General features: G+C 42.4%; 1 protein-coding gene across 3 annotated transcripts in view; it reads left to right on the top strand.

The window, feature by feature from the left end:
• Positions 1-27,717, top strand: part of LOC125451593 (oxygen-regulated protein 1-like) — a 179,394-nt gene that overhangs the window by 112,921 nt on the left and 38,756 nt on the right. The window contains exons 5-7 of one of the 3 annotated variants that reach the window (XR_009445758.1): positions 7,666-7,742; positions 7,870-7,901; positions 14,325-14,385. Coding sequence is in view for 1 of the 3 variants with exons in the window: in XM_048528871.2 (XP_048384828.2) it covers positions 7,870-7,901; positions 14,325-14,397 (105 nt within the window). In the remaining 2 variants the exon portion in view is untranslated. Of the gene's footprint in view, positions 1-7,665; positions 7,743-7,869; positions 7,902-14,324; positions 14,398-27,717 lie in introns of those variants that run through there. The other 2 variants (XR_009445759.1, XM_048528871.2) reach the window with 2 other exon arrangements.

Genomic DNA, 27,717 nt, shown 5'->3' with positions numbered 1-27,717 from the left:
CTCCTGACTTTATGAATGAGCCTGCCGTGGGGAATCTTATCAAATGCCTTGCTGAAGTCCATGTACACCACATCCACGGCTCGACCCTCGTCAACCTGTCTCGTGACCTCCTCAAAGAACTCAATAAGATTTGTGAGGCATGACCTGCTCCTCACAAAGCCATGCTGACTCCTTTTAATCATGCTATGCTTTTCCAAATAGTCATAAATCCTATTCCTCAGAATTCTTTCCAAAACCTTGCTGACCACAGACGTAAGGCTGACTGGTCTGTTAAATATCTTCCCCTGGTAACTGCTCCTTTCCCTTTCCATGGCTATGGTAAATGTGGGGCTGTTGTGGTCACTGTTGCCAAAGTGTTCTCCCACCACGAGATCTGACACCTGTCCTGGCTCATTGCTGAGCACCAAATCCAAAATGGCCTCTCCCCTCATCGGTCTGTCCACATACTGAGTAAGGAAACTCTTACCCATATGGCATGCTTGCCTTCATCTGCCAGGGCATTGAGTTTAAAACTTGGCAGGTAATGTTATACTTTATAGAACTTTATAGAACCTTAGTTTGGCTACATTTGGAATATTATATTTAATTCTGGTCGCCACACTATCAGAAGGATGTGGTGGCTTTGGAGAGGATACAGGAAAGATTTACCAGGCTGTTGCCTGGTATGGAGGGCATTAGCTTTGAGGAGATGTTGGAGAAACTTAGAATGTTCTCACTGGAACAACAGAGGTTGAGGGGTGACCTGATAGAGGTCTACAAGATTATGAAGGGCATGGACAGAGTCGGCAATCAGAAGATTTTTCCCAGGGTAGAAAATTCAGTTACCGGGGGCCATTGGTTTCCGTGTGGGGGGCAAGGTTTAAAGGTGATATATGAGATATGTTTTATTTACACAGAGATTGGTGGGTGCCTGGAACTTGCTGCTGGGGGAGGTAGTGGAAGCAGATAAAATCGTTACTTTTAAAGGGTATCTTGACAAATATGTGAATAGGACGGGAATCGAGTGATACGGTTCCCAGAAGCGTCAAGAATTTTAATTGTGATGGATAACATGTCTGTGTAGGTTTGGAGGTCCGAAGGGTGTGTTTCTGTGCTATAATTTTCTTTGTTCATTGTTCTATTTGAGTCTGGTTACTGTTGCCACGAAAGGGCTGTTGTCTGAATGTACATTCAGTTGAGGTAGTCTTTAAAAGGGTTGGATTGTTGCTCCTGAGTCAGGCCTGCAGAGTTGGGACATTATTTGGCTCCACAAACCTAATGCAGGAGGAAAGTGAACCGGAAGTTGGGATTTTGATTCTGACGGAACTGTGAGGTTGCCCTGGTGAGCCTGGGCTGAGTGTGGGAAGCCTGCCTCTGTGCACTGATGTTTTGGCTGTTTTAGTTACTTCTTAAAAACAATTAACTCTCACTCCCACATACTCCCCAAATCCCATTCCTGCCAACTGTGCCATTTCAGACACTGCCATCCCCTCCCCCACACTTCCAACTGCTGTTTCTACATCAAACTAATTGCAGCAATTCAAGAAGTCAGTTTACTACCATCTTCTCAAGGGCAATTTGGAAAGAGCAGTAAATACTGGCCTAGCCAGCAAAGTCCTCATTCCCCAAATTAAGCAAAAAGAAATAATCTCTGCCAACATATGCCCTTGTAGCCAGATATACATCCCTCACAAGCTAGCTCATGACAACCTTTGCCTCCCATCCTCCGCCTTTTGCACTTCTATTTCCATTACCCAATCTCACCCACTATACACCCTGGGCAGACCTCTGATCTTGTAGAATCATAGTCATACAGCATGGAAACAGACCCTTCAGACCAACTAGTTTATGCTAAACATAATCCAAAATTAAAATAGTCTCCACTACATACACCTGTCCATATCCCTCCAAACCTTTCCTATTCATGTACTTATCCAAATGTCTTTTAAATGTTTTAACCGTGCACTACTTTCTCAGCAATATCATTCTCCATGTGAAACACCATCTGTGTGTAATAAAAAGTGCCTTGTTCTTTAATTTTTTTTTCTTCTTGCCTTAAAAATATGCTCCCTAGTCTTGAAATCCCCCATCTTTGGGAAAAGATACATACCATTAACCCTATCTATACCCCTCAGGATATTATAAAAGTCTATTAGGTCACCTCTCAATTTCCTACGCTCCAGCAAAATAATTCCCAGCCTTTCTTTATAACTCAAACCTTCCATACGTGGCAACATCCTGGCAAATCTGTACTGAAGCCTTTCCAACTTAATAAGATCCTTCCACCCTGTCTATATGTGACTCAAACTTCAAAAAATTATGTACCTGAACCCTATGTCCTGCTGTTCTGCAACACTACCCAAGGCGCCACCATTAATCGTGTAAGGCCTGCCTTGTTTGTTTTACCAAAATGCAATACCTTATCCAGATTTAAATCGATCTGCCATTTTTCAGCCACGTGATCCTTTTGATCAAGATCACTTTGTGTTCTTAGAAAGGTTTCATTGTCCAATATGGCACACATTTTAGTGTCATCCACAAACTTACTAACCATGCTTTCTATAGTCTCACTCAAATTATTTTTATAAATGACAAATGAAAGAGGACCCAGAACATGTCCCTGTGGAACGTTGCTTTGGATAGGCCTCCAGTCCGAAAAGCAACCATCCACTACCGTGTTCTTTTCCTCTTACCATCAAGCCAATTATGCATCCAATTGTCAAGCTCACCCTGAATCCTATGACCTAAATACTGATTAGCCTTTCACTGTGCAATCTTAACAAAGTTAAGTATAAAAGTCCAAGTAAGCATCACTCAATAAAAGTTTGTGAGACCTGACTTTCCTCATACAGAGCTATGCTGACTATCCCTATTTTTGCCTCTCTAAATGTCTATAAATCCTATTTTAAAATCATCTCCAACATATTTTTCCACAACTGAAGTCAGACTTGCAGGTCTATAGCTCCCAGGTTTCTCCTGAAAAACTTTCCTAAACAAAGGCATAACATGAGCCACCTCCAGGCATCAAGTACCTCTTCCATATTTATAGACGATGCCAATATTTGTCCAAGGGGCGTTGCAATTTCCTCCCTGACAACTGGGATACATTAGATCATGTCCCGTATATTTAGCCACCTTCATATTCTCGAGGACCTCCAAAGCTTCCTCTTCTATTATGTGAACTGTTTTAAAAACATCAATATTTATTTCCCTGAGTTCTCTTACCTCCACTGCATTTTCCACAGTTAAAGCTGACTCAAAATATTCATTTAGTATCTCTCCCATCTCCTGGGGTTCAACAAAAAGATGCCATCCTTGATCTTTCAGGGGCCCTACCCTCCCTTTAGTTATCCACTTACTCTTAAAATGCTTGTATAATCTCTTTGGATTATCCTTAAACTTATCTGCCAATGTTGTCTCATATCCCTTTTTTGATTTTCTGATTTCTTTCTTGAGAATGTTCCCACACTCTTTATATTGATTAAGAGATTCATTTGAACTCATTTGCCTATATCTAAAGTAAAATTCTCTTTTATTTTTGGTTAGAACATCAATTTCTTTGTCCACCCATTGTTCCCTAATATTGCCAGCCTTACTCTTCACTCTACCAGCAATATAATGGCTCTGAACTCTTGTTATCACATTCTTGAAAGCTTCCCACTTGTCAGACATTCTTTTACCTGCAAGTAATCTACTCCAATTAACTTTTGAAAGCGAAGAGATGAAAGAAAATAAAGTTCTAAATTTCAGTTGCTGAATTAATTATTTTGAATTAAAGCACATGTTTTCATACAAACTCATTCACTACATTTTCAGTGCTCTTACCACATATTGCCTTTTTAACATTTCATTCAAGAGTATGACGTCAATTAGAATTTGTCGTTCCACTTTCAAGTCCATTATCCTTGTAGCTTCCAATCAAGCAGTTAAATGGCAACTGACATCCACTAAAGGTGTTGCCGACCCTACCTAAGGGATTACACTGTCTCTTAGAAAAGATTCTTTGACTATCCAAACATATCCATAAAGATCAGACCTGCTTTTCTTGAGTATAAACTGCACACTGTGTTTCAGGCACCCAAGTCACCAAAATCTCAGTGGCGGCAGCTGCTGGTTTCTTTGTGCAGCTCCCTCCATGGCAAATGCACATACGGACCTTCACCCTACCATGATGTGTGGTGGGGCTTTTGATTTCCAACTTACTTTCCCATTTTCACTATGGTAAAATAAAACCATCAGCCTCCACCCCGTGAATTGAGTTTCAGACATTCTGTTACAAAAGAAGGATCAATTTGAAGATAGTTGCTTCCGTGAAACATAAATGAAAATTCAGATTTCATGGTACAGAGTGAGACCTCAACAGGTGGGCCTCAGACACCATTTTGCTGATATCCCTTCTGTCATTGGGTAAACCTGACCCTTAATTTGTTTATACATTTGAAAGCTGAATAGGATAGATATTAATGGTAGTGGTAGATCAAGCAAATTTCTCTGTCTAGAGGTGCTTCATTGTCCATGTAAGTTCACCCATCAACACAAGTAATGGATATCCCACACATTCTCTGAAAATTCCACGTAAATATGGTTTGTGCAATTGAATTGTCATCATTAATGACCCCCAGTTGAAGATTGTGGATTGAATGATTGGGTAGTGTTGAATTCAAGATGAAGAAGCAGGGTAGTACAGGGCGGCACAGTGGCTCAGTGGTTAGCACTGCAGCCTCACAGTGCCAGGGACCTGGGTTCAATTCTAGCCTTGGGCACCTGTCTGTGTGGAGTTTCCTCCCACAGTCCAAAGATGTGCAGACTAGGTGGATTAGCCATGCTAAATTGCCTGTAGTATTCAAGGGTGTGTGGATTATAGGGTGTTGGGTCTGAGTGGGATGTTTCAAGAGGTGGTGTGGACTTATTAGGCTGAAGGGCCTGTTTCCACACTGCAGGGAATCTAGTCGAAAAAGTAATATGGAGAAGTTGGTCATTGTTTACCAGTGATATAGAATGAATGTTACATGGCACTATTCAGTACTGCTGAATTTTATCCTGCAGGTGGTTGGCATATATTCTTGGAATTTTTAATGAAATCCTGTAGAATTTTCAGTAACCAATTGCAAACTATAATGGATAGGGTGTCACTGTGAAGTAGATAAAATTAGACTGAGGAAACTTTCTTGTGGGACAAACAAGGATGTGTTGGATTGTAACTGATTGATCTGTGACAGCCATAATGACTCTTCTTTTATATCAGGTATGACACAAAACACTGGAAGTGTTTCCTCTTGACTTATGTCAGTTTTATCTGTGGATCTCATGCCAAATGGTATCAGTTTCATTTTCTGTCTTTATTGGTCAGCTCATGCATCAAAAAAAATTGAATATGACTTCTGAATATGCTCAAGTCTGCAATTATGTTCAAGACAGATTGAGTTTTCTATTCACTAGTCTTCTTAAATTGGTGAGATATGGAATAAGCACTGACACTATTTGGTTAGTTTTTTCCCTCAGTAACGGGGCATAGAGGGAACCTTTTGTGGGAGTTAGTGGTAGGGAAAGTTTAACTATATACAATTAAGGATGTAAAAGCTTCTCTTTGAAAGAAATTGTCTTCTTTCTGATAGAAATTGGTTGCTCTGAGATTGACTGGTAGCCACACCTCAGTAAATCACACCACAGTAGATATATAAGGAAACCAGCCATTCAAAATATGAAGGAGCATGCTTTCACCAAATTATGGTCCTGGCAAGTAACTTCTGCTAGTGCCAAGCAGAGATATGTTGCACATAGGCCTGGCTAGCTCAGTTAGCTGGATAGCTGGTTTACAATGCAGAGAGATACCAAGAAAATGGATTGAGTTGCTGCATTGGCTGCCGTTGCTGGAAAGGTCCCACCTTCGCAATCTCATTCCTCACTTGAGGCATGGTGGTCCTTAAGTTAAGCTACCTACAGTCATTGCTGTCTCACAAGAAAGCAGCTGTCTTGTCTTTTAGGACTACAGCAACTTTACCTTGTATTATACTTGGGCAAAAGATACAGAAGTGGCAGGAATTCTGATGGATGCTGTTTTCCTGCCAGCTTCATCCTTTTCTTTAAAATATTAATAACCATATTTGAAACAACTGCCTGAGGAAAATAACACCAAATTCAGCTGGGTGGAACTCTAGTGTAATAGGCCCCTTCCTAAAATCTACTGCCTCTTAGATCAAGAAAGAGATGGTGGATCTCTTTTCTTTCCTTTCCTTTATGATCTGTAAAACACTATTTGAATATTTTCTGTAATGGTGAGAAAGTTACTTAGTCATAATTTTAAGAGTTGATAGTCACAGCATTTTTAAACACGGGGGGCTGTTTTTTTCCTTATAGTTAGGACCCCAATGTTGCAGTATTTTTGAGTCCTGACCCTGCCCCTGAAATGACGTCTACCTGGTAAGAGCCAAGAAGGATTTTTTAAAATATGAATTTCAGCCTTAGGACATGACCAGCAGGCCAGTTGAAAATAATTTTGTTGGGTCCACTATAGCAACTTGATTGGTCTTTAGATGGCTTGATTGATTGCCAAAGGGTGTATTACACTTTGGCAATCAAGGGTGTATTACACCCTTTGAATGAAAATGCCTAAAAGTGGAAATATGCACCTCTCTTTGATGATAAATTGTCTGCACACTGTCTCTAATCCCTTCACGTTGGATTCATGAAAATTCACTCAAAGATTTATATTAGGCGCTCAATCCAAAATGAACTGTTTTAATTTGTCAAAGTTACTGGAATGTCACCTGAGCCTCTACTAATTTAGTTACCTATCTCAGAGATACAAGGTCATAAATTGTCCTTATTTTAACTGCCTTGAAACATTTTTAAGAATGTTATGTTCTGTTTGTATATTATTCAGTTCTTCCTGTAACTTCTGGAAGACTAATACCAATAATGTATCAGGAAAAGTAATAATTGTAGTGTTCATTCTTGGATTTGTGATATTGACTATGATTTTAAGTCATTCTTTTTCTTTTATCATTCTATATGAGAAATTATTTGCAATTTCTGATATTTAAAATAGTAATTTAAATTCTCTCATCTTTTCCTGCTTGTTTCTGCTTGTCTCCACAATTTAACCAATGCTTCTATTTTCACGTTTTCACATTTCTACTGAACAAGATGTCAAAATTGATTAATCTTGATAGTCATCACAACAATATTGTCTTACATACATTTAATTTTTCTAGTGTATCACTGTCATCATATTTTAAACTTACTTTATTAACAGTCACTTTTGCATTCTCAATTTTGTTCTTTTCAAAACAATATTTTTCCGTCATTCATGTATTTGAGTATGAATAGTAGTATCACAGCAATAACTACTTTTCTGTTTCTAAGATACCTGTCATTACTGGAAAATTGCTAGAGATTAGATCTATAAATCTGAACATTAAAATTTTGAAAAGTTTTTTGGGAGAAGAGGAATAATTTATACTTTTTCTGCTTTTAAAAATGTTGTCTACCAACTTATTTGCATTATACAGTTTTAGCGGTGCAGGAGGCAAACTAAGTAAAGTAATGCAAAACAGATGTTACTTGTTTGCCCCTTTTTTCCAAAAGTCCTAAATTACAAGCTGACCTTTGCTTAACTATCCTTCTCATGGGCATTCATTTCAACTCATTATACATGGTGCATAGTTTATGATTTTGTTTTGGCAGATGACTGGATCATGGAGAAAATGATGGCAAAATTGCACAGGAACTGAATATTACAGAAAAGTTCACCTTTCCAGAAAGTACGTGTCTCCTGGTACCAACTTTACCAGATGGCTTCTGTTGTGAATAAGAAGTTCTCTATTATCATTATTAACAGACAGCTCTGCATTTTGCCTGTGGAAACTGATGTAATTTTTATCTTTTCAGGATGTGGACTGGAACTCAGAAGAGAGGAAATGGTAAGGAACACTTTATTTTCTTTTTCATGAATTAATTTTGTTTTAACATGTTGAAAGCCCATTAGATTTTGAAAACAAATCAAACAGTTAGACATTGTTGTTTTATTTTTTTAAAGTCAGTGTTTGGTGACTTAAATCATACTTCCTATCAGCCAATAAATTAGTGCTGCTTTTATCTCTCTACTCCATGAGCTTCTGAGAAGTCAAAGTTCAAGGCGGGGAGAATTCTACAGCTTTACTGCAAACCAACAGGAAAATTCATGTGGCTGATACCAGATGGTACAATAGATGCTACTGCAGAGAAAGATGATCTCTGGTATGAAAGATTAGAATTATGATTTGTAGTGGAGATTGCTGACTTTTTATTAATGTTTTAATAATTTTTATATTTTATGAGTGGCATGGAGCTCTGGGAATGAACAGTTTCTTAATAAATCAGCAAATGTCATATACTATTTGCACTCACTAGTAGTTACATTAAATTTATATTGTAAACTGGTTTAAATAGTTTTGGAAAAATTACATTAAATCATTCACAGTAAAAGACATCTGAAACTCTGAGCACTCATTTTATGATTCTGAAGATGGCAGCAATGGATGAGGCAGCATCTGGGCTCCTCAGCCTGGGGCTAGTCAACTCTGTCCATTTTTTCCTATTTTGTTTTCTTTTTCTTCGCTGTTTCCTTTTTGAAAACAACTTACCTTGGAGCAGCAATGACATTATCGGAGCAGCGGACGGCCAGAGCATTGCGGACTGGAGGCCCAAGTGGAGTGACATAGCCAGTGGGATGGAGGCTTGCGGTTGGTGGGGATGGGTAGTAGGCTGGAGCTGAGTGGGCTGGAGGCATGAAGTGGAGCAGCATAGAAGCCCAAACAGAGTGGGGATAACCAGCATGCCTGGAGCGGACCAGAACAAGATCAGTTGTTGGACTGCGGAAGGTGAGGATTGTTGCTGGTGGTCAGTGGCTTGTGAAACCAGTTGGACCATGTGTGGAAGCCTGCTGCATTGATCTACTGCAGGCCTTTTATAGAAAGTTTTGTTTATCTTTTTAACTTTATTTGTTATCTTTCTAATTTACGCTATGAATAACTGTAAGGAAATGTAACTTCTAAATTCTTTATTTCTCTGTTTCATATCTAAGATTTGTACCTAGGTATTTTGTATCTAAGACCACACCATGTGGGTCGATACTGTAAACTTTTCACTGTGCTCTTGTACTTCTGTACTTGTGTACATGTGACAATAAACCTAATTCTAATTTTTCTGTATTATAAACTTTAGAAGTCATTTTGAAAGCAGAGACTATTAAAAGCAAAGTTGCTTATTTATTTTTTTTAAAAAAGTGATTTCCAAAGCAGAACATAATACTTTAAAAATGACGCATTCCCACTGCCGTGGTATTGTAAGTGCAACGTAAAATTGTATATTTAGCAATTACTTATTAATAATACTTGCGATGAAGCATGAACAGCTTATATTTTAAACATTTGTAAATTAAACTAATCTCTTTTACCTGCCTTTGGTCCATATCCCTCCAATCTTTGCATATTAGAGTACTTATCGAAAAATCTCTTAAATGTCCCTATCGTATCTGCCTCCACCTACCTTCGTATCATCTGCAAACTTACTAACCCATCCACATTTTCATCAAAGTCCATGTGTTCCAGACTCCTACCACGCTCTATGTTAAAAAAAACTTGCCCCTCACATCTCCTTTGAACTTTCCCCCTCTCATCTTAAATACATGTTCCGTACTTTTAGACATTTCAACTCTGACTGTCATCCCTATCTATGCATATCATAATTTTACAGACTTCTATCAAGTCTCCCCTCAACCTCTGCCGCTCCAGAGATAATAACCTGAGTTTTTCTAGCCTCTCCTTACAGTTCTTACCGTCTAATCCAGCCAGCATCCTGGTAAATCTCGTCTGCACCCTCTCCACAAAGCCTTCACATCCTTTCTGTAATGTGGTGACCAGAATTGAATGTAGTGCTCTAATATGGCCTAACCAAAGTCTTCTGAAGTTGCAACGTGACATTCTGACTCTTGTATTCAATTCCCCAACTAATAAAGACATATCTTGTCCACCACCCTCTCTACTTGTTTGACTATTTTCAGGGAGCTAGAGACATGAACCACACGATTGCTCTGTACATCAATGCTGTTCAGGACCCTGCCACTAACTTTACACTTTCCCCTAATAGTTGATCTCCCAAAATGCAGTAGATCACCCTTACTTGGATAACTCCACTTGCCATTTCTCTGCCCATATCTGCAACTGATCTATATCCTGTTGTATCGTTTGACAACTTTTTAAACTATTCACAACTCCACCACCTTTGTATCATCTGCAAACTTACTAACCCATCCACATTTTCATCAAAATCATTTCTAGATATCACAAACAGCAGAGGTCCCAGTACAGGTCCCTGTGGAACATTACTAGTCACGGACCTCCAGCCCGAGAAAACAAACTTCCGCCACTAGTCTATGCCTTCTATGGGCAAGCCAATTCTGAATCCATGCAGCCAAGGCACTGTGGATCCCATGTATCGTAATCTTCTGGATGAGCCTACCATGAGAGACCTTATTGAAAGCCTTACTAAAATCCGTGTAGTCAACATCCAATGCTATACCCTCAATCAATCACCTTTGTCACCTTCTTGAAAAATTCAACCAAGCTCGTCAGACATAATCTGCCGTGCACAAAGCCATGCTGATTTTCTCTAATTAGGCCAAGCTTTCCCAAATGCACGTAAATCTTATCCTTAAAAATTCTCCCCAATAGCTTCCCAACCACCTATGTGAGACTCACTGATCTGTAGTTTCCAGGATTATCCTTTTTTCCCTTCTTGAATAGAAGAACCGTATTAGCTACTCGGCAATCCTCCAGGACTTCTCCAGTGGTTAATGAGGATACTAAGATCTTGGTCAATGCCCAAGAAATCTCCTGTCTCACCTCTCTCAATTACCTGGGGTAAATACAATTGGCCCCTGGGGACCTATCCATCTTAATGCACTTCAAGAGACCAACATTACTTCTTTCTTGATCTCCAAATGCCCTGGTATATTAGTATGCAATGTATCACACTGTCTTCCATATCATCCTCCTGGGTGAACATTGACACAACTTACTCATTTAGCATTTCACCCACACCCTTTGCCTCCAAGCTCAGGTTCCCTCCTTCACACTGGAGTGATCCTACCTTCTCCCTGGTTATCCTCTTGTCTTTAATGTATGTATAGCATGCTTTGGAATTCTCTTTAACCCTACTTGCCAAGGTCATTTCATGGCCCCTACTTGTTGTCTTAATTCCCTGCTCGAGTTCCTTTCTGTTTTCTTTATATTCCTCACAGGCCCTGATCACTTTTAGCTTCCTAAACCTTACAGATTTTTTTTTCCCTTTTGACTAAATTCACAACTTCCCTTGCCATCCAAGGTTTCCTCACCTTGTCTTCTTCATGACTGGAACATGCTGATCCTGAACTCTCATCAGCAGGTCTTTAAACAATCCCTACATGTCAAATGTGGACTTGCCTGATAACAGCTCCTGGCTAATATTCACTTAATTTGTCATCCCCCAATTTTGGGCCTTGCCCCAGTGTCCTGACATATCATTATTCATAGCTATTGTAAAGCTTAAGGAGTTGTGATCACTATTTCCAAAATGTTCTCCCACTAAAAGGTCAGTCACCTGGCCAGGCTCATTAGCCAATACAATGTCCGGTGTGGCTCCTCCTCTAGTTGGACTGTCCACATACTGTTTCAAGAAATCTTCCAGGTGCACTTAACAAATTCTGCCCTATCTAAGCCTCCTGTTCCAAGAGAGTCAATATTGGGGAAGTTAAAGTCATCCACTATGACCACTCTGTTCTTATTGTATCTTTCCATAATTTGCCTTTGTATTTGTTCCTCAATGTCTCGGTGGCTATTTGGAGGCCTTTAGTATAATCCCATCAGTTTGATTGCACCCATCTTATTTTTAAGCTCTACCCATATTGCCTCAGTGGAACAGTGCAGTTGTAATGTTCTCCCAGGTTAGTAATGAAACTGCTCCACCACTTTTACTTTACTCTCTATCCCTGAAACGTTGAGCAGATAGACCTGTCCCCCTCTCATCCAAGTCTCTGTAAAGGCTGCAACATCATAAACCCACGTACTGATCGAAACTCTAAGATCATCTGCGTTACCTATATTACTCCTTGAGTTGAAATAAACACACTCCAGTCCATTTGTTCTGACATGCTCATTTACATATCTTGGCTAATCCTTTCTTTCTAGTTTGTTGGTCCTAATATGTAATTTGCCTTAATCTCTCCATTTGCAGACCTGCTGCTGTGATTCCCAACCCTCAGCCACTCTAGTTTTAATCCTCCCATGTGGAGAACCTCCCTGTGTGAATATGTGTTCCCCTCCAGTTTAGGTGTAACCGGACCCTCACCCATGCCCCAGAAAAGGCCCCAATGATCCTGCACCAGCTCCTTACCCATGCATTCATCTCTCCTATCTTTCTATACTTGTGTCACTAGCATGTGGCACTGGTAGTAACCCAGCGATTACGACATTTAAGGTCCTTCTTTTCAGACTCTTTCCTAACTCCCTGTACTTGCTCCACAGGGCCTCATTCTTGTTTCTACCTAAGTTGTTGGTACCAAGCCTCCTACCACTTGTATCTTGCCTGACACTGCCCTACAGCAGAGCCAGTTGTGTCGCCACAGGTCTGGCTGCTGCTGTTATACTCTCCTGAGAGGCTATCTGCACCCCAACCCCCCAACTACAGTATCCAAAACAGTGGGCCCATTAGAGGGAATAGTAGTCATAGGGGACTCCTACTTGCCTGCCAAATAGATAGGTCACCTATCAATTTGATTGAACCAATTGCATGGAATCAGCCCCCTATTAGTGTGTATCACACTCTCAGCCCCCTTTGGTTCCTTCATCCAGGTCTTTTATATACATTGTAAGCAGTTAAGCCCTTTCTGGCATACCATTGATTGCACTCTCTGCCCCCTGTTTGCATGTTTGAAAACTGATGTGTTAAAAGGATGCAAGGTGCAAAAAGGCCTATAGGGCCCATTTTCTTTGGTATAATGGATCAGTCCCGTCATTTGTAGCCATTAAAACCTTCGTATTACAACTTTCTGGTGAAATTGAAGATTCATACCCTTACAATCTTGGATCATACTGACTTTGGCGTGTTCTATATTGACTTTTCACTGACATACAGGGATACACACAAGGACAAAAAGCACCACATGGTATTTTCATTCCATTGTATAGACCATTGTATCAAGATTTGAAGTCATTAATTTTCAAACTCTGGTGGCATGCGCAGCTGATTTGTAACCAGCCATTTCACTTTACGCAACAAAGTTAACAATACCTCTGGAGTTAAAATACTGAAAGGATAAGCTTAATGGACTAAATTATCTGTTCTCATCTCTGAATTTCTGGGGTTTTTCCGCATTTTCTTGATTTACTCATTGGAAATGTGCTTCATCAAAATCTGTTTCTCATCCCTAACTGCTTTGATCAAAGTTGGAGTGATACGGAAGGCAGGAATCTAGAGCCATTCAGCATAACAGCCGTCATAAGGATAATGTTAGGAGCTGGGCAGATAAATGGCAGATGGAGTTCAATCCGGGCAAATGCGAGGTGATGCATTTTGGAAGATCTAATTCAAGGGCGAACTATACAGTAAATGGAAAAGTCCTAGGGAAAATTGATGAACAGAGACATCTGGGTGTTCAGGTCCATTGTTCCCTGAAGGTGGCAACGCAGGTCAATAGGGTGGTTAAGAAGGCATACGGCATGCTTTCCTCCATCGGACGGGCGTTGAGTTGGCAGGTCATGTTACAACTGTATGAGACCTTGGTTTGGCCACATTTAGAGTACTGTCTACAGTTCTGGTCGCCACATTACCAAAAGGATGTGGACACTTTGGAGATGGTGCAGAGGAGGTTCACCAGGATGTTGCCTGTTATGGAGGGTGCAAGCTATGAAGAGAGGTTGAGTAGATTAGGATTATTTTCATTAGAAAGATGGAGATTGAGAGGGGATCTGATTTAGGTCTACAAAATCATGAGGGATATAGACAGAGTGGATAGGAAGAAGCTTTTTCCCAGAGTGGGGAACTCAGTTACTAGGGGTCATGAGTTTAAAGTGAGAGGAGGAAAGTTTAAGGGAGATATGCGTGTGTGCCTGAAACGAGTTGCCAGTGGAGGTGGTAGACACAGACACGTTAGCATCTTTTAAGATATATTTGGACAGGTACATGGATAGGCAGGGAGCAAATGGACACAGACCCTTAGAAAATAGATGACAGGCTAGACAGAGGATCTCGATTGGCGCAGGCTTGGAGGGCCGAAGGGCCTGTTCCTGTGCTGTAATTTTCTTTGTTCTTTGTTCTTTGATTGACAGGCTTTGGCGAGTCTTCCGCTTATCTTGCTGCCCTGGAGACCTCAGATGTCTGTTTCCGATGTGGCCACTGCAGGTACCATTGCTGTTGCTGAAACTGTTACTTCTCCGATCTCCCCCGTGCCTCGGAAACATGCACAGGCAGAATCCTCTTGCACGCTGAGCTGAGACACTCCCATGAGCACTCCGCCACATCTGCTACCAGGATGAAGCATTCCACTCCTGTACATCCCAGATGGCCGTGTTCTTCAAGGACCACAACTCCCCTCCCCCCCCCCGCCCCCACACCCCGCAGTGGTCGAGAACGCCCTTGAACAGGTCTCCCACATTTCCCGCAACACATCCCTCACACCCTGCCCCCGCAATAACCACTCTAAGGGAATCCCCCTCGTCCTCACATACCACCCCACCAACCTCCGGATACAATGCATCATCCTCCGACACTTCCGCCATCTACAATCCGACCCCACCACCCAAGACATTTTTCCATTCCCACCCTTGTCTGCCTTCCGCAGAGACCACTCTCTCCATGACTCCCTTGTCCACTCCACACTCCCCTCCAACCCCACCACACCCAGCACCTTCCCCTGCAACCGCAGGAAGTGCTACACTTGCCTCCACACCTCCTCCCTCACCCCCATCCCAGGCCCCAAGATGATTTTCCGTATTAAGCAGATGTTCACCTGCACATCTGCCAATGTAGTATACTGTATCCACTGTACCTGGTGTGGCTTCCTCTACATTGGGGAAACCAAGAGGAGGCTTGGGGACTGCTTTGCAGAACACGTTCGCTCGGTTCGCAATAAACAACTGCACCTCCCAGTCGCAAACCATTTTAACTCCCCCTCCCATTCCTTAGACGACATGTCCATCCTGGGCCTCTTGCAGTGACACAATGATGCCACCTGAAGGTTGCAGGAACAGCAACTCATATTCCGCTTGGGAAGCCTGCAGCCCAATAGTATCAATGTGGGCTTCACGAGCTTCCAAATCTCCCCCTCCCCCACTGCATCCCAAAACCAGCCCAGCTCGTCCCAGCCTCCCTAACCTGTTCTTCCTCCCACTTATCCCCTCCTTCCACCTTTAGCCGCACCTCCATTTCCTACCTACTAACCTCATCCCGTCAGCTTTTGTGCTTCTAAGATGCTGCTTGGCCTGCTGTGTTCATCCAGCTCCACACTTTGTTATCTCAGATTCGCCAGCATCTGCAGTTCCCATTATCTCTGATACAATTATATTCTTGATAGTGAGGTTTGCTTTGTGATAATTTTTTTCCTTGGAGAGACAGTTATGTTCCAGTGCAAATAAAATTATATAGTCTATTTACAATGCACTCTAGCATCTTGCTTGATTTTTTCACTTGTTGATTATGTTCACTTATAAGAGAAAACTCTACACATCTGCCTGAAGACTACTTTTCTTGGACTGTGAGTTAAAACTGGGAAAGCATGCCACAATTTTAGAAATGAGTGACTGAAATGCATTGTGATTTATATCAGAAATGTTGCCCTTTTTAACCATTGATTGGGGGAGTGAGTTGGGGGGGCAGTAGGGAGGGAAAGCTAGGAGGATCAGATTTGTAGGTGTGCGTTGAGGGCAATTTGGTTCAGAGACAGTTTTTTGACTAGCTTTTAAGTCAGGTCCAGTTATGTTCATTCAGGAGAGCTTTCCATATTAAAAGCATCTTGACTGCTCAATGCAGTAACACAAAATCTTCTTACAGCTATTCTCACTCATATTATTCTTAAAAACAACTATTTCTCCAAATTTAGCTGATGCTTCGGGCCTAGACCCTTCATCAGAAATGGGGGAGGGGGACAGGGTTCTGAAATAAATAGGGAGACGAGGGAGGCGGATTGAAGATGGATAGAGTAGAAGATAGGCGGCGAGGAGACAGACAAGTTAAAGGGGCAGGGATGGAGCCTGTAGAGGTGAGTGTAGGTGTGGCGGTAGGGAGGGCATAGGTCAGTCCGGGGAGGATGGACAGTTCAAGGGGGCAGGATGAGGTTAGTAGGTAGGAATTGGAGGTGCGGCTTGAGGTGGGGGTAGGGGATAGGTGAGAGGAAGAACAGATTAGGGAGGTGGGGACGGGTTGGGCTGGTTTTGGGATGCAGTGGGTGAGGAGAGATTTTGAAGCTGTGAAATCCACAATGATACTATTAGGCTGCAGGGTTCCCAAGCGGAATATGAGTTGCTGTTCGTGCAACCTTCGGGTGGCATCGTTGTGGCACTGCAGGAGGCACATGATGGACACGTTGTCAGAGGAATGGGAGGGTGAGTTGAAATGGTTCGCGACATTCCTCCACCACATCTGCTCCCAGGATGAGGCATTACACTCCCGCACATCCCAGATGTCCTCATTCTTCAAGGACCGCAACATCCCCGCCCCCGGAGTGGTCGAAAATACCCACGACCGTGTCTCCTGCATTTCCCACAACTCATCCCTTACACTCTGTCCTAGCAATAACCACAAAAAGAGAATCGCCCCGTCCTCACAAACCACCTCACCAACCTCTAGATCAAACGCATCATCCTCCGACAATTCCGCCATCTACGATCCGAAACCACCACCAAAGGCATTTTGCCATCCCCACCCTTGTCTGCTTTTTGGAGGGACCACTCTCTCCATGACTCCCTTGTCCGCTCCACACTCCCCTCCAACCCCATCACACCCAGCACTTGCCCCTGCAATCGCAAGAAGTGCTACACTTGCCCCCACACCTCCTTCCTCACCTGCATCCCATGCCCCAAGAAGACTTTCCACATCAAGCAGATGTTCACCTGCACATCTGCCAATGTGGTATACTGCATCCGCTGTACCCTTCCTGTACATCGGAGAAAGCAAGAGGAGGCTTGGGGACCGCTTTGAAGAACACCAATGCTCGGTTCGCAATAAACAACTGCACCTCCCAGTCGTGGACATTTCAACTCCCCCTCTCATTCCTCAGACGATATGTCCATCCTGGGCCTCCTGCAGTGCCACAACATTCCACCCGAAGGTTGCAGGAACAGCAACTTATATTCCACTTGCTAACCCTGCAGCCCAATGGTTTCAATGTGGATTTCACAAGCTCCAAAATCTCACCTCCCCCACTGCTTCCCAAAACCAGCCCAGCTCGTCCCACATCTCTAACCTGTTCTTCCTCTCACCTATCCCCTCCTTCCACCTCAAACCGCATCTCCCTTTCCTACCTACTAACCTCATCCCACCCCCTTGACCTGTCCGTCCTCTCCGGACTGACCTATCCCCCCTCCCTACCTCCCCAACTACACTCACCTCTACAGGCTAATCCCCATCCTTTTAACTTGTCTGTCTCCTCTCCATCTTTCCATTTACTATCAACCCCCCTCTCTCTCCTATTTATTTCAGAACCGTCTTCCTGCCCCCCTTTTCTGATGAAGGATCTAGGCCCAAAACATCAGCTTTTGTGCTCCTAAGATGCTGCTTGGCCTGTTGTGTTCATCCAGCTCCACACTTTGTTATCTCACTGTCAAGGATGATCAGACTATTGCTGTGCACAAGTTAAATGGGTTACTTCTTTGTCGTCTTGTTTGAATCTGTCAGGTTTCCTGAAAATCATTTGCACTTTGCCATAATGTGTACCTTTACTTTGAGTCTGCTGCTGGTAGATTAAGCTTGTTCTTTTTTCTTCATTTCTCAATACATTTAGTTCTTCCTTTGTTATTTTTCCTTATTTTTTATTGCCAACAGAATGAATGTGTCTTTGAATAATCCAATCAGTTGACCATACCTCATTTTGCAATGTAGCTTGAGCAGTAAGCAATTACAGCTCAGGTGCCTTTGTTCTATTGACACTTCATTGAATGACCTGCTCCTCATTACGCGATCAAATTAATTTCCCTGTAATTTTGCTTTTATTGTCTTGGCTTCATGTACATTGTTCTTCTTTTTCTCTCATATCTTAACTTGTTCTGCTCTTTACTAAGCATTAATCTGTAAATCCAAGATTTTAAGCCCCATTCATTTATTCATTTCAGGGCTCACAAAAGATTATTACCGCAATAATGATCACTCTGTAAACCTAATCTAGCCCTCAGCAAGAGCAGGCACCAAGAAAACAATGTGAAAATCCTTCAGCTGGAGGATCTGAAAGTGTATTTCACAGTCTACTAAGGAATAATATTTTTTGTTTTTTTTCAATAATGAGAATACAAAATTAAACCATACTGGACTCATCACATAAACACAGTGGCTCCAAGAGCAGGTCAGAGGGTAGAAAAAATCAGTGAGTAACTCACTTCCTGACTCCCCAGACTCTGTGCACCGTCTTCAAGGCACAAGTCAGGACTGTATTGGAATGCGCTCTACTTGCCTGGATGAGTGCATCTCCAATAACACACAACAGCCTTGACACTACCCAGAACAAAACAAGGGCATCACAGTGGCTCAGTGGTTAGCACTGCAGCCTCACAGCGCCAGGGACCCAGGTTTGATTCCAGCCTCGGGCGACTGTCTGTGTGGAGTTTGCACTTTCCTCCTTGTGTCTGCGTGGGTTTCCTGCGGGTGCTCCGGTTTCCTCCCACAGTGCAAAGATGTGCAGGCTAGGTGGATCGGCCATGCTAAATTGCCTGTAGTGTTCAGGGGTGTGTGGGTTATAGGGGGATGGGTCTGGGTGGGATGCTTCAAGGGTGGTGTGGACTTGTTGGGCTGAAGGGCCTGTTTCCACACTGTAGGTAATCTAATCTAAAAAAAACCTGCTTGATTGGCATACACCCAAAAGCATCCACTCCCTCCACACAGGCCCTCAGTACAGCAGTTCTGTCCTCTAGATGCACTGCAGGAATTCACAAAAGATTTTGAATGGCACCTTCCAAATCCATGATCATTCCATCTTGAAGGACAAGGGCAGCAGATTTGAGGGAACAACTGCCACATATAATTTCCCATCCAAGACACTCACCATACTGGCTTGGAAATATATCACAGTTTCTTCACTATTGCTTGGTCAAAATCCTTGAATTCCCTCCCTAGTAACATTATGGGTCAACCCACAGCAGGTCGACTGCAACATTTCAACAAGTGGACTGACCACCACCTACAGAAATGCATTTTAGGGATGGGCAATAAATGCTGGCCAGACAGTGACGCCCACATCCCACAAATGAATAAATAAAGAAAAAATTAAATCCGTTAACTCTACAGTGCAATTACCTGCAGTTTCCAGATAATGGCTATTTCTATACATTAGTTTTTCTATTGATCATGCAATAATATGTATGTCAATGGTTTATTTGAAGTATTAATTGGAGAAAGTGGACAACTGTGATGAAAGCAAGTTGGAGACTATTGGGGTAAAGCATCAGAGGAATGTGAGAGCAGGATAGACTATTCAGCCCAACAAGCTTTCTCAAGTATTCACTTTGATCATGTTTGTTGACCCCATCCACTTGCTCTGCTTCTATAATGTTCGATAGACTTTCATACCCAAATCTATCAATTTCAGTTTTTAAGTTTTCATTTAACCTGGCCCCAGAAGTTTCTCGTAAGTGAGACATGTCCATATTTCTACTAAGCCCAACAAGACTGAAGTCTAAGTTTGCGTGTTCAAAATAAACATATATCCATAGGTTGGTCTTAATATCATGGGATAAATCTATGTTAATACATGTGCAGGAATAATGATAATCTTGTTGGGGGTACGCCACTAAATTGAAAGTAATGTAACGGTACCCTTGTTCAAAGTAAAGGGTCATAATAAGTCTCGGAACTAAAATCTCATTCATCCAACATTAAAGCTCTGATGAAGCATTATTGATCAGAAGCTTAACTTTGCGGATGATAACACTTTAACATTTTTCAACATTTCATTTTTTTCCGGGTTTATATAATCTGAGCAGACTTTGATATTGCATTAGCTTAATTCACTGCTACTTTTCGTCCAGAAATGCCAACTTTGAAGGAGTTCTGTGTCTAGTGAAAATTCCATTTGTTCCTTCTACTGTATTTATCTTCACAGCTTTGTATTTCACTTCTTGTGATTGATCAAATGTCTACAAAAGAACACTTTAACGGGCACAACTCCTTTCTTAGCAACTATCTCTTGCTTCATATTATTCTATCTGAACTTATCCATGATTAGAGGTGATTCCTCTTGATACAGCGGAACATGAGTTACTGCTGTCACCACATCAAGGATGCAGGATCCCTTTCAGGTGTTATGCATTAAGAGCTGCAACTATTTGTGCCTCTCCAGATCATTCTTCATGCTCATTTTTCTCTGATTTCATCTTTTTACTTGCACTCCTTACCATGTTTAAATCATTCTTCTTCTGACCTTTCCCTTTCTAATGCTGGAGCATCAGTCATTTGCAAATGACTCAACATTTTATGTTACACACCCATCTCAATGAATTTTAGCCTGGCAGGATGATTTATTCTTCGTTGAGTTCAGAGCAACTTCAAATGAAGCGGCCACCTTTCATATTGGAATATCATGTCATGTGTCATAGTGTCATGTGACTATCATGAAAGTGTGGCCTGTCTGGTCAGGATTCTGCCATAATACAATATCCTTCCTTTTTCCTTAATGAACTTGAGCTCTTTTCTGATGACGTGTTTAAGGATATAAAGACAAAATAGTATCTCTACATTCAGATGCTATCTTGGTGTACATACGATGTAACCAGACCTAGATTTATATAGTTATCTTAATATTATAATATGGCAGTGTATCAAGATTTTTGAGTTTTTTTTGTCATTGTTGGAAATATATCATGTCTCATAGATGTGTGGTTGTTGTCTGGCATGACGTCTTTTTAGTTGCTGCGTGATGGGTGGTTGATACTATTCAGTTTGAAAATGCTAATTCTTTCTTCATATGACTTGACTATTATTCATTACAGCATCATATGACCTATGCTGGACACAATGACAAAGCACCTTTTTGTACACCGATGTGTTTGTGTGAAAATCTCAAACTCCTTTTCTTCCTGCGACTCAAGATGGCATAACTGTCTGTAACATTTTCTCCCTCCCTTCTGACAATGTCCCATGTGTAGTTAGATAGTGAGAGTCTGGGTGGGGAGAACTGTATGGGTTTTATCCCCCAAACATCAAAACTGTTGATAAGGGTAAACTATTCCCATGGAGCAGCACACAAATTTGACATTAGTTTTACACAAGTCTTGGCAGGTCTCTTTAAATTTAATGATCGTGGATTTTAAAATGCAAAGAATGTATTCCTTGAGAATATTCAAATAAGGACAGTGAGAGATGAGGCAATACATTGAGTCGTCCTTTTTCTTTGAAATCTGTACTGTGGAATATAGTTGGTCACAATTTGGTGAGGTACAAAACATTGAGTGTGATGGCCAATGTATTAACAATGGTTGTAATAGTAGCATTGTTAATTTGTAACACAAAAGAATATTTGATGAAAGAATCAGTCATTTGGAATATAATCTTTCTTTGGACATGGAAAATATTGATTGTCATGTTGTGCTATGTGGAGGTGCTGATGTTGGACTGGGGAGGAAAAGTCAGAAGCCACACAACACCAGGATTATAGTCCAACAGGTTTATTTGAAATCACAAGCTCTCAGAGCACTGCCGCTTTGTAAGGTGAATCTCAGATGGTATCTTGTGTGAAAGGAGAGTTTGCCTCAGTTTTAAGTTTAATGGAATTGCATGTTTCACATGACTTGAATCATTGATGAAATGTCCAGATATTAGTATTGCATTAATGCTGGGAATTATAACGGTTTATACACCTTTTTTTTTCTTTGCCCATCTGACCTATATTGGAGACAATGTTGATATCAGTCTTGCAGAATTATAGCCTATTTGCTGTTGAAGATTACATTCTTGGAGAGTCCTAGTTCATCTCTGAATCACCGAAACAAAAATACTGGTTTGGTGCCCTGTTGGATAAATCCAGGCCACCAATCTTTTTGAGCTGTTGCAGGTGACCATCTTGTGACATAACTTGCTGAACCTGCCTTACTCGTTGGTAACCAAAATACGCAAGATTGATGTGGCAGTTGAAATCTTTAGTGTTGCAAATGATGGGATTGTAAAGCCTATGGAATGTAAGAATTTGAAAATTAATACTTAATGGCAGATCAATAAGAGTCGGCCAATCTGTTTCAACAACATAGAAAGTTTCAGATTTCCATCTGAGTAGTTGTATTAACATTTAAGACCAATCACTCAAATGCTTAGAGATAGCAAGAGCTACAGATGCTGGAGTCAGAGACAACACAATATGGAGCTGGAGGAACACAGCAGGCCAGACAGCAATCAGACAAGTGGGAAAGTTGAAGTTTCAGGTCGGGACTCTTCTTCAGAAATGGGGAGGAGGAGGAAGGGAGCTGGGAAATAAATAGAGAGAGAAGGGATGGGACTGGGGAGGGTAGGTGGATTGGTGACAGGTGTGTGTAGGCAGGGATAGTAGTGGGGATTGGTCACTTGGATGGATGGGATGAATAGGTGGGAGAGAAAATGGACAGGTTGTGTCAGGTCAAGGAGGCAGGGATGAGAGGGAGAGTTGGACCGTGATGAGGCTGCTGGGGGGTGAGGTAGATTTTAAACCTGGTCAATCCCATGTTTAGGCCTTTGGGCTGTAGGCTTCCAAGACAAAATATGAGGTGCTGCTCATCCAGTTTGTGGTGGTGTCATTGTGACACTGGAGGAGTTCCAGGAAGGACATGTCATCCAGGGAGTGAGGGGAGAGTTAAAATGGTTGGTGAATGGAAGGTGTTGTCATTTGTCGTGCACAGAGTGCAAATACTGTATGAAATAGTCTCTGAGTCTACATTAGGACTCACCAATGTAGAGGAGGCCGCATCGGGAGTGGATACAGTAGACTAAGTTGACGGACTGTGTTGACAGTCCCCCTCCACTGACACTCTCATTTGCTTATCTGAACTCATCCTCACCCTCAACAACTTCTCCTTTAATTCCTCCCACTTCCTATAGACAAAGGGGGTGGCCATGGGTACCTGCATAGGCCCAAGCTATGCCTGCCTCTTTGTAGGGTACGTGGAACAATCCCTCTTCCAAAGCTACACTGGCCCTATCCCCCATCTCTTCCTCCATTACATTGGTGAATGTTTCGGTGCCACCTCGTGTTCCCACGAGGAGCTTGAACAGTTCATCCACTTCACTAACACCTTCCACCCCAACCTTAAGTTTACCTGGACCATCTCTGACACCGCTCTCTCCTTCCTGGACCTCTCTGTGTCTCCATCTCTGGCATCTACCTGGAAACCAATATCCATTTTAAGCCTACTGTCTCCCTCAACTACTTAGAATATTCCTCCTCTCACCCACCTTCCTGTAAAAAGGCCATCCCCTATTCCCAATGCCTTCTCCTCCACCGCTTCTGCTCCCGAGATGAGGCCTTCCACTCCCAAACATCCCAGATGTCCTCTTTTTTCAAAAACCGCAACTTCCTCTCCACAGTGATTGAAAATGCCCTCGACCATGTCTCCCACATTTCCCTCAACTCATCCCTCATATCCACTATCCGCAATAATAACAAAAACAGAATCCCCCTCGTCCTCACATACCACTCCACCAACCTCGAAATCCAACACATCATCGTCCAACATTTCCGCCATCTGCAATCTGACCCCACTACCAAAGACATTTTTCCCTGCCCTTATGTGCCTTCATGAGGGACCACACTCTCCGTGACTCCCTTGTCCGCTCCATACTCCCCTCCAGCCCCACGACCCCCTGCACTTTCCCCTGCAACCAAACCTGCCACTATACCTCCCCCCTCACCCTCACCCCAGGCCCTAAGAAGACTTTTCACATCAAACAGATGTTCACCTGCACATCTGTTAATGTGATATACTGTATCCGCTGTTCCCGTTGTTGCTTTCTTTGCATCAGGGAAACCAAACAGAGGCTTGGGGACCGCTTTGCAGAACACCTATGCTCAGTTCGCAACAAACAACTGCACCTTCCAGTCGCAAACAATTTCAGCTCCCCCCCAACACAGTCCTCGGACGACATGTCCGGGGGCCTCCTGTATTGCCACAATAACACCACCCAAAAGATGCAGGAACGGCATCTCATATTTCACTTGGGAACCCTGCAGCCCAATGGTATCAATGTGGACTTCACAAGCTTCAAAATCTCCCCTCCCCTGACCACATCCCAAAACCAGCCCAGCTAGTCCCCGCCTCCCTAACCATTCCTCCCACCTCAAGCCCCACCCCCATCTCCTACCAACTAACATCATCCTGCCCCCTTGACCTGTCTGTCCCCCGTAGGCTGACCTATCCCCTCCCTAACTCCCCACCTACGTTAACCTTTACTGGCTCTAACCCTGCCTCTTTAACCTGTCTGTCTCCTCTCACTCTATCTTCTCCTTTTATCCATCTTCTATCCACCTCCCCCATCTCAGAATCCCCTTTCCCTTCTCCATTTCTGAGGAAGTGTCCCAACCCGAAACGTCAAGATTTCCTGCTCTTCTGATGCTGCTTGGCCTGCCGTGTTCATCCAGCTTCACACCGTGTTATCTTAGATTCTCCAACATCAGCAGTTTCTACTATCTCAAGTTGACGGACATGCAGGTGAACCCCTGTTTAATATGAAAGGTTTATTTTGGGCCTTGAATGGAGATGAGGGGAGACGTGCAGGTGTAGCACTTCCTGCCGTTGGAGGGAAAGGTGCTGGGTGTAGTTGGGGTTAGTGGGTAGTGTGGAGTGGATGAGGAGTCACAGAGGGAGCAGTCCCTACGAAAGGCAGATGGGGGTGTGGAGGGAAATATCTCTTTGTTTGTGGGGTCGGAATGTAGGTGGTGGAAGTGGCAAAGAATGATATGTTGGATGTGAAGGTTGGTTGGGTGATATGTGAGGGCAAGGGGAATTCTGTTTTTATTTTTGTTGGCAACAATGGGTGTGAAGGCAGAAGTGCGCAAAATGTAAGAGATGTAGTTGAGGGCATTTTCGATCACTAGAAGGGCAAGTTACAGTCCTTGAAATAGGAGAACACCTGGGATGTTCAGGAGTGGAATGCCCTATCTAGGGAGTAGACTTAGTGGAGGCAGAGGAATTGAGGGACTATGGGATCATATTCTTGCAGGAGGGAAGGTGAGAGGAGGTGTCGTCCAGATAGCTGTGGGAGTCACTGGGCTTGAAATAGATGTCAGTTTTGAGGCGGTCACAAGAGATGGTGACAGAGAGTTCCAGGAAGGAGACGGAGGTGTCAGAGATGGTCCAGGTGAATCTCAGGTTAGGGTGAAAGGTGTTAATAAAGTTGATGACCTGTTCAAGCTTATTGTGGGAGCATGAGGCTGCATCAATACAGTCATTGATGTAGCGGAGGAAGAGGTGGGGGTTAGTGCCAGTGTAACAGCAAAAATAAGACTGTTTCACGTATCCTGTGAAAAGGCAGATATAACCTGGCCCATGAAGGTGCCAATGGCCATCCCCTTAGTCTGTAGGAAGTGGGAGGAGTTAAAGGAGTTGTTCAGGTTCATTTAAATTCTGTTAAATGGGTGTGTTGCATAAGTTGTTGAACCCACTGTAAACAGTTAAATTATCTTGTGTGAACTGCACCACACAGTGCCAGATTCATAAGTATATCTCATGTAAAATACACACAGGGATAATATTTGCAGATGCACCAGTGTTGAATTTGTCTATTTCTTTTGGGGTATATCACTTGGATGGAGGTGAGGACTTCAAATTTTCTGATGGCATTAATGCAGTGTGTGAAATTGTACTACCTGACTGGGGTTCGTAAGCTGTAACAATAGAGTCGTCTCTCGAACTTTGTTGAGCACATATACTTCAGTGCCTTGGCTGGAACTTTGGAAGCTTTTTTGGTATTGTACCTTGGTTGGCAGCTCTTCCCATGTTGCTGTGGAGCACTCTGTTGTACTTTCTGTTTCTGTGGGTGATTAGAGATGTTCATACTTTAGCCTAATGTGCCATTGTAGAACATATATATGTTACAAAGCACTGAACTCTGTCTTGGTAAGTAAGACAAACGACATAAGATTTGGTAGTTTCACTGAACCTTTTGATGGCTGCAATGATTGTTCCATGTTAAAGTAATTACAGATACTGCAATTGCGGCAAACTTGCATCTTCCAGCAGAGTGCCAATGGGTTTGTCCAGAAATGCTTTCCTGAAAGATGGGTATAGAAGTAATGTTCAGCCTGTAAGTCTTTCAGCTAAGTTAGCATCAGTGAAATTGCACTCCATACCTATTATACTGACATTTGCCAACAACCTGTCAATTGTCTTTCATTGCTATTATTAATATGGTATAAACTCAAAGTTTAAGTTGATCATCCAAAATCTGCACTAATGTGTTATACGTTGGTCCACTCCTCCACACTCCTCGCCTACCTCTATTTACTAGCATTCTACTCCCTCCCAGAGGCTGGATGTGCAAATCCACATTTGCTGGCATTTTCTATTACATCTCCAAAACCAAAACATTTCATAAGAATATTAAAAGTAAGAGGATTCTAAGGAAAAGGTGAGACTCTATTAGAGAACAAAAGGCTAACCTGTGTGTAGATCCAGTGGATGTTGGTGAGGTCTTAAATGAATACTTCTCATCTATATTCACAGGTGAGAAAGAATTTGTACCTGGGGATTTCAGTTGGGATGGTGAGATTCTGGAATACTTTAAGAAGGAAATATTAGATGTTTTAACAAGCATACAGGTGCATAAACCCTCAGAGCCTGACGTATCCAGGCTGTTATGGGAGGCAAGGGAGGAGATTGCTGGGGCCATAGTAGAGCTATTCAATACCTTAATGGCTGCAGGTGAAGTGCCAGATAGCTGGAGGCAAGTTAATATGATTTGTTAAAGAAGGGCAGCAGGGATAGCCAAGAAATTACAGACCAAAGAAAAACAAAGTACTACAGATGCTGGAAATTAAAAGCAAAATCAAAAGTTTCAAGAAAATCTCAGCAGGTCAGGAAACATCTGTGGAGAGAAAGCAAAATTAATGTTTTGAGTCCAGTGACCCTTCTTCAAAACTGATTTTAACTAAGAAAAGTATGGTACATGTGCAAGAGCAGGGGTGGGGGAGGGAAGGGAGTAAGCAATAGGTGGAGATGGAGCCAAAAGACAGAAGAAGACAGTTGGGCAGACAAATGAGCAGATAAAGGTCAGCCTGGGAGAATGAATAGCTGCTAATGGGTTGATGGTGAAATAAAATGATTAGAATAGAAATTCTGTTGAAGAGAGGAACAGAACTTCTTCAAGGTGGGCACACCTGGAAAGATGTGATGGTGAGTTAAATGCCAAACCAAAAACCAAAGAACTACAGATGCTGGGAATTACAGAACAGTTCATTTGATGTCAGTAATAGGGAAATTATTGGAAAAAATCCAAAGGACACGGTTCATCAATACTTGGAAAGGCAAGTATTGATCAGGATTTGTTAGAAGGAGATCGTGT

Source organism: Stegostoma tigrinum, chromosome 5 (assembly GCF_030684315.1).
Source record: "Stegostoma tigrinum isolate sSteTig4 chromosome 5, sSteTig4.hap1, whole genome shotgun sequence".
Taxonomy (NCBI): domain Eukaryota; kingdom Metazoa; phylum Chordata; class Chondrichthyes; order Orectolobiformes; family Stegostomatidae; genus Stegostoma; species Stegostoma tigrinum.
This window is presented reverse-complemented; position numbering and strand designations above follow the sequence as displayed.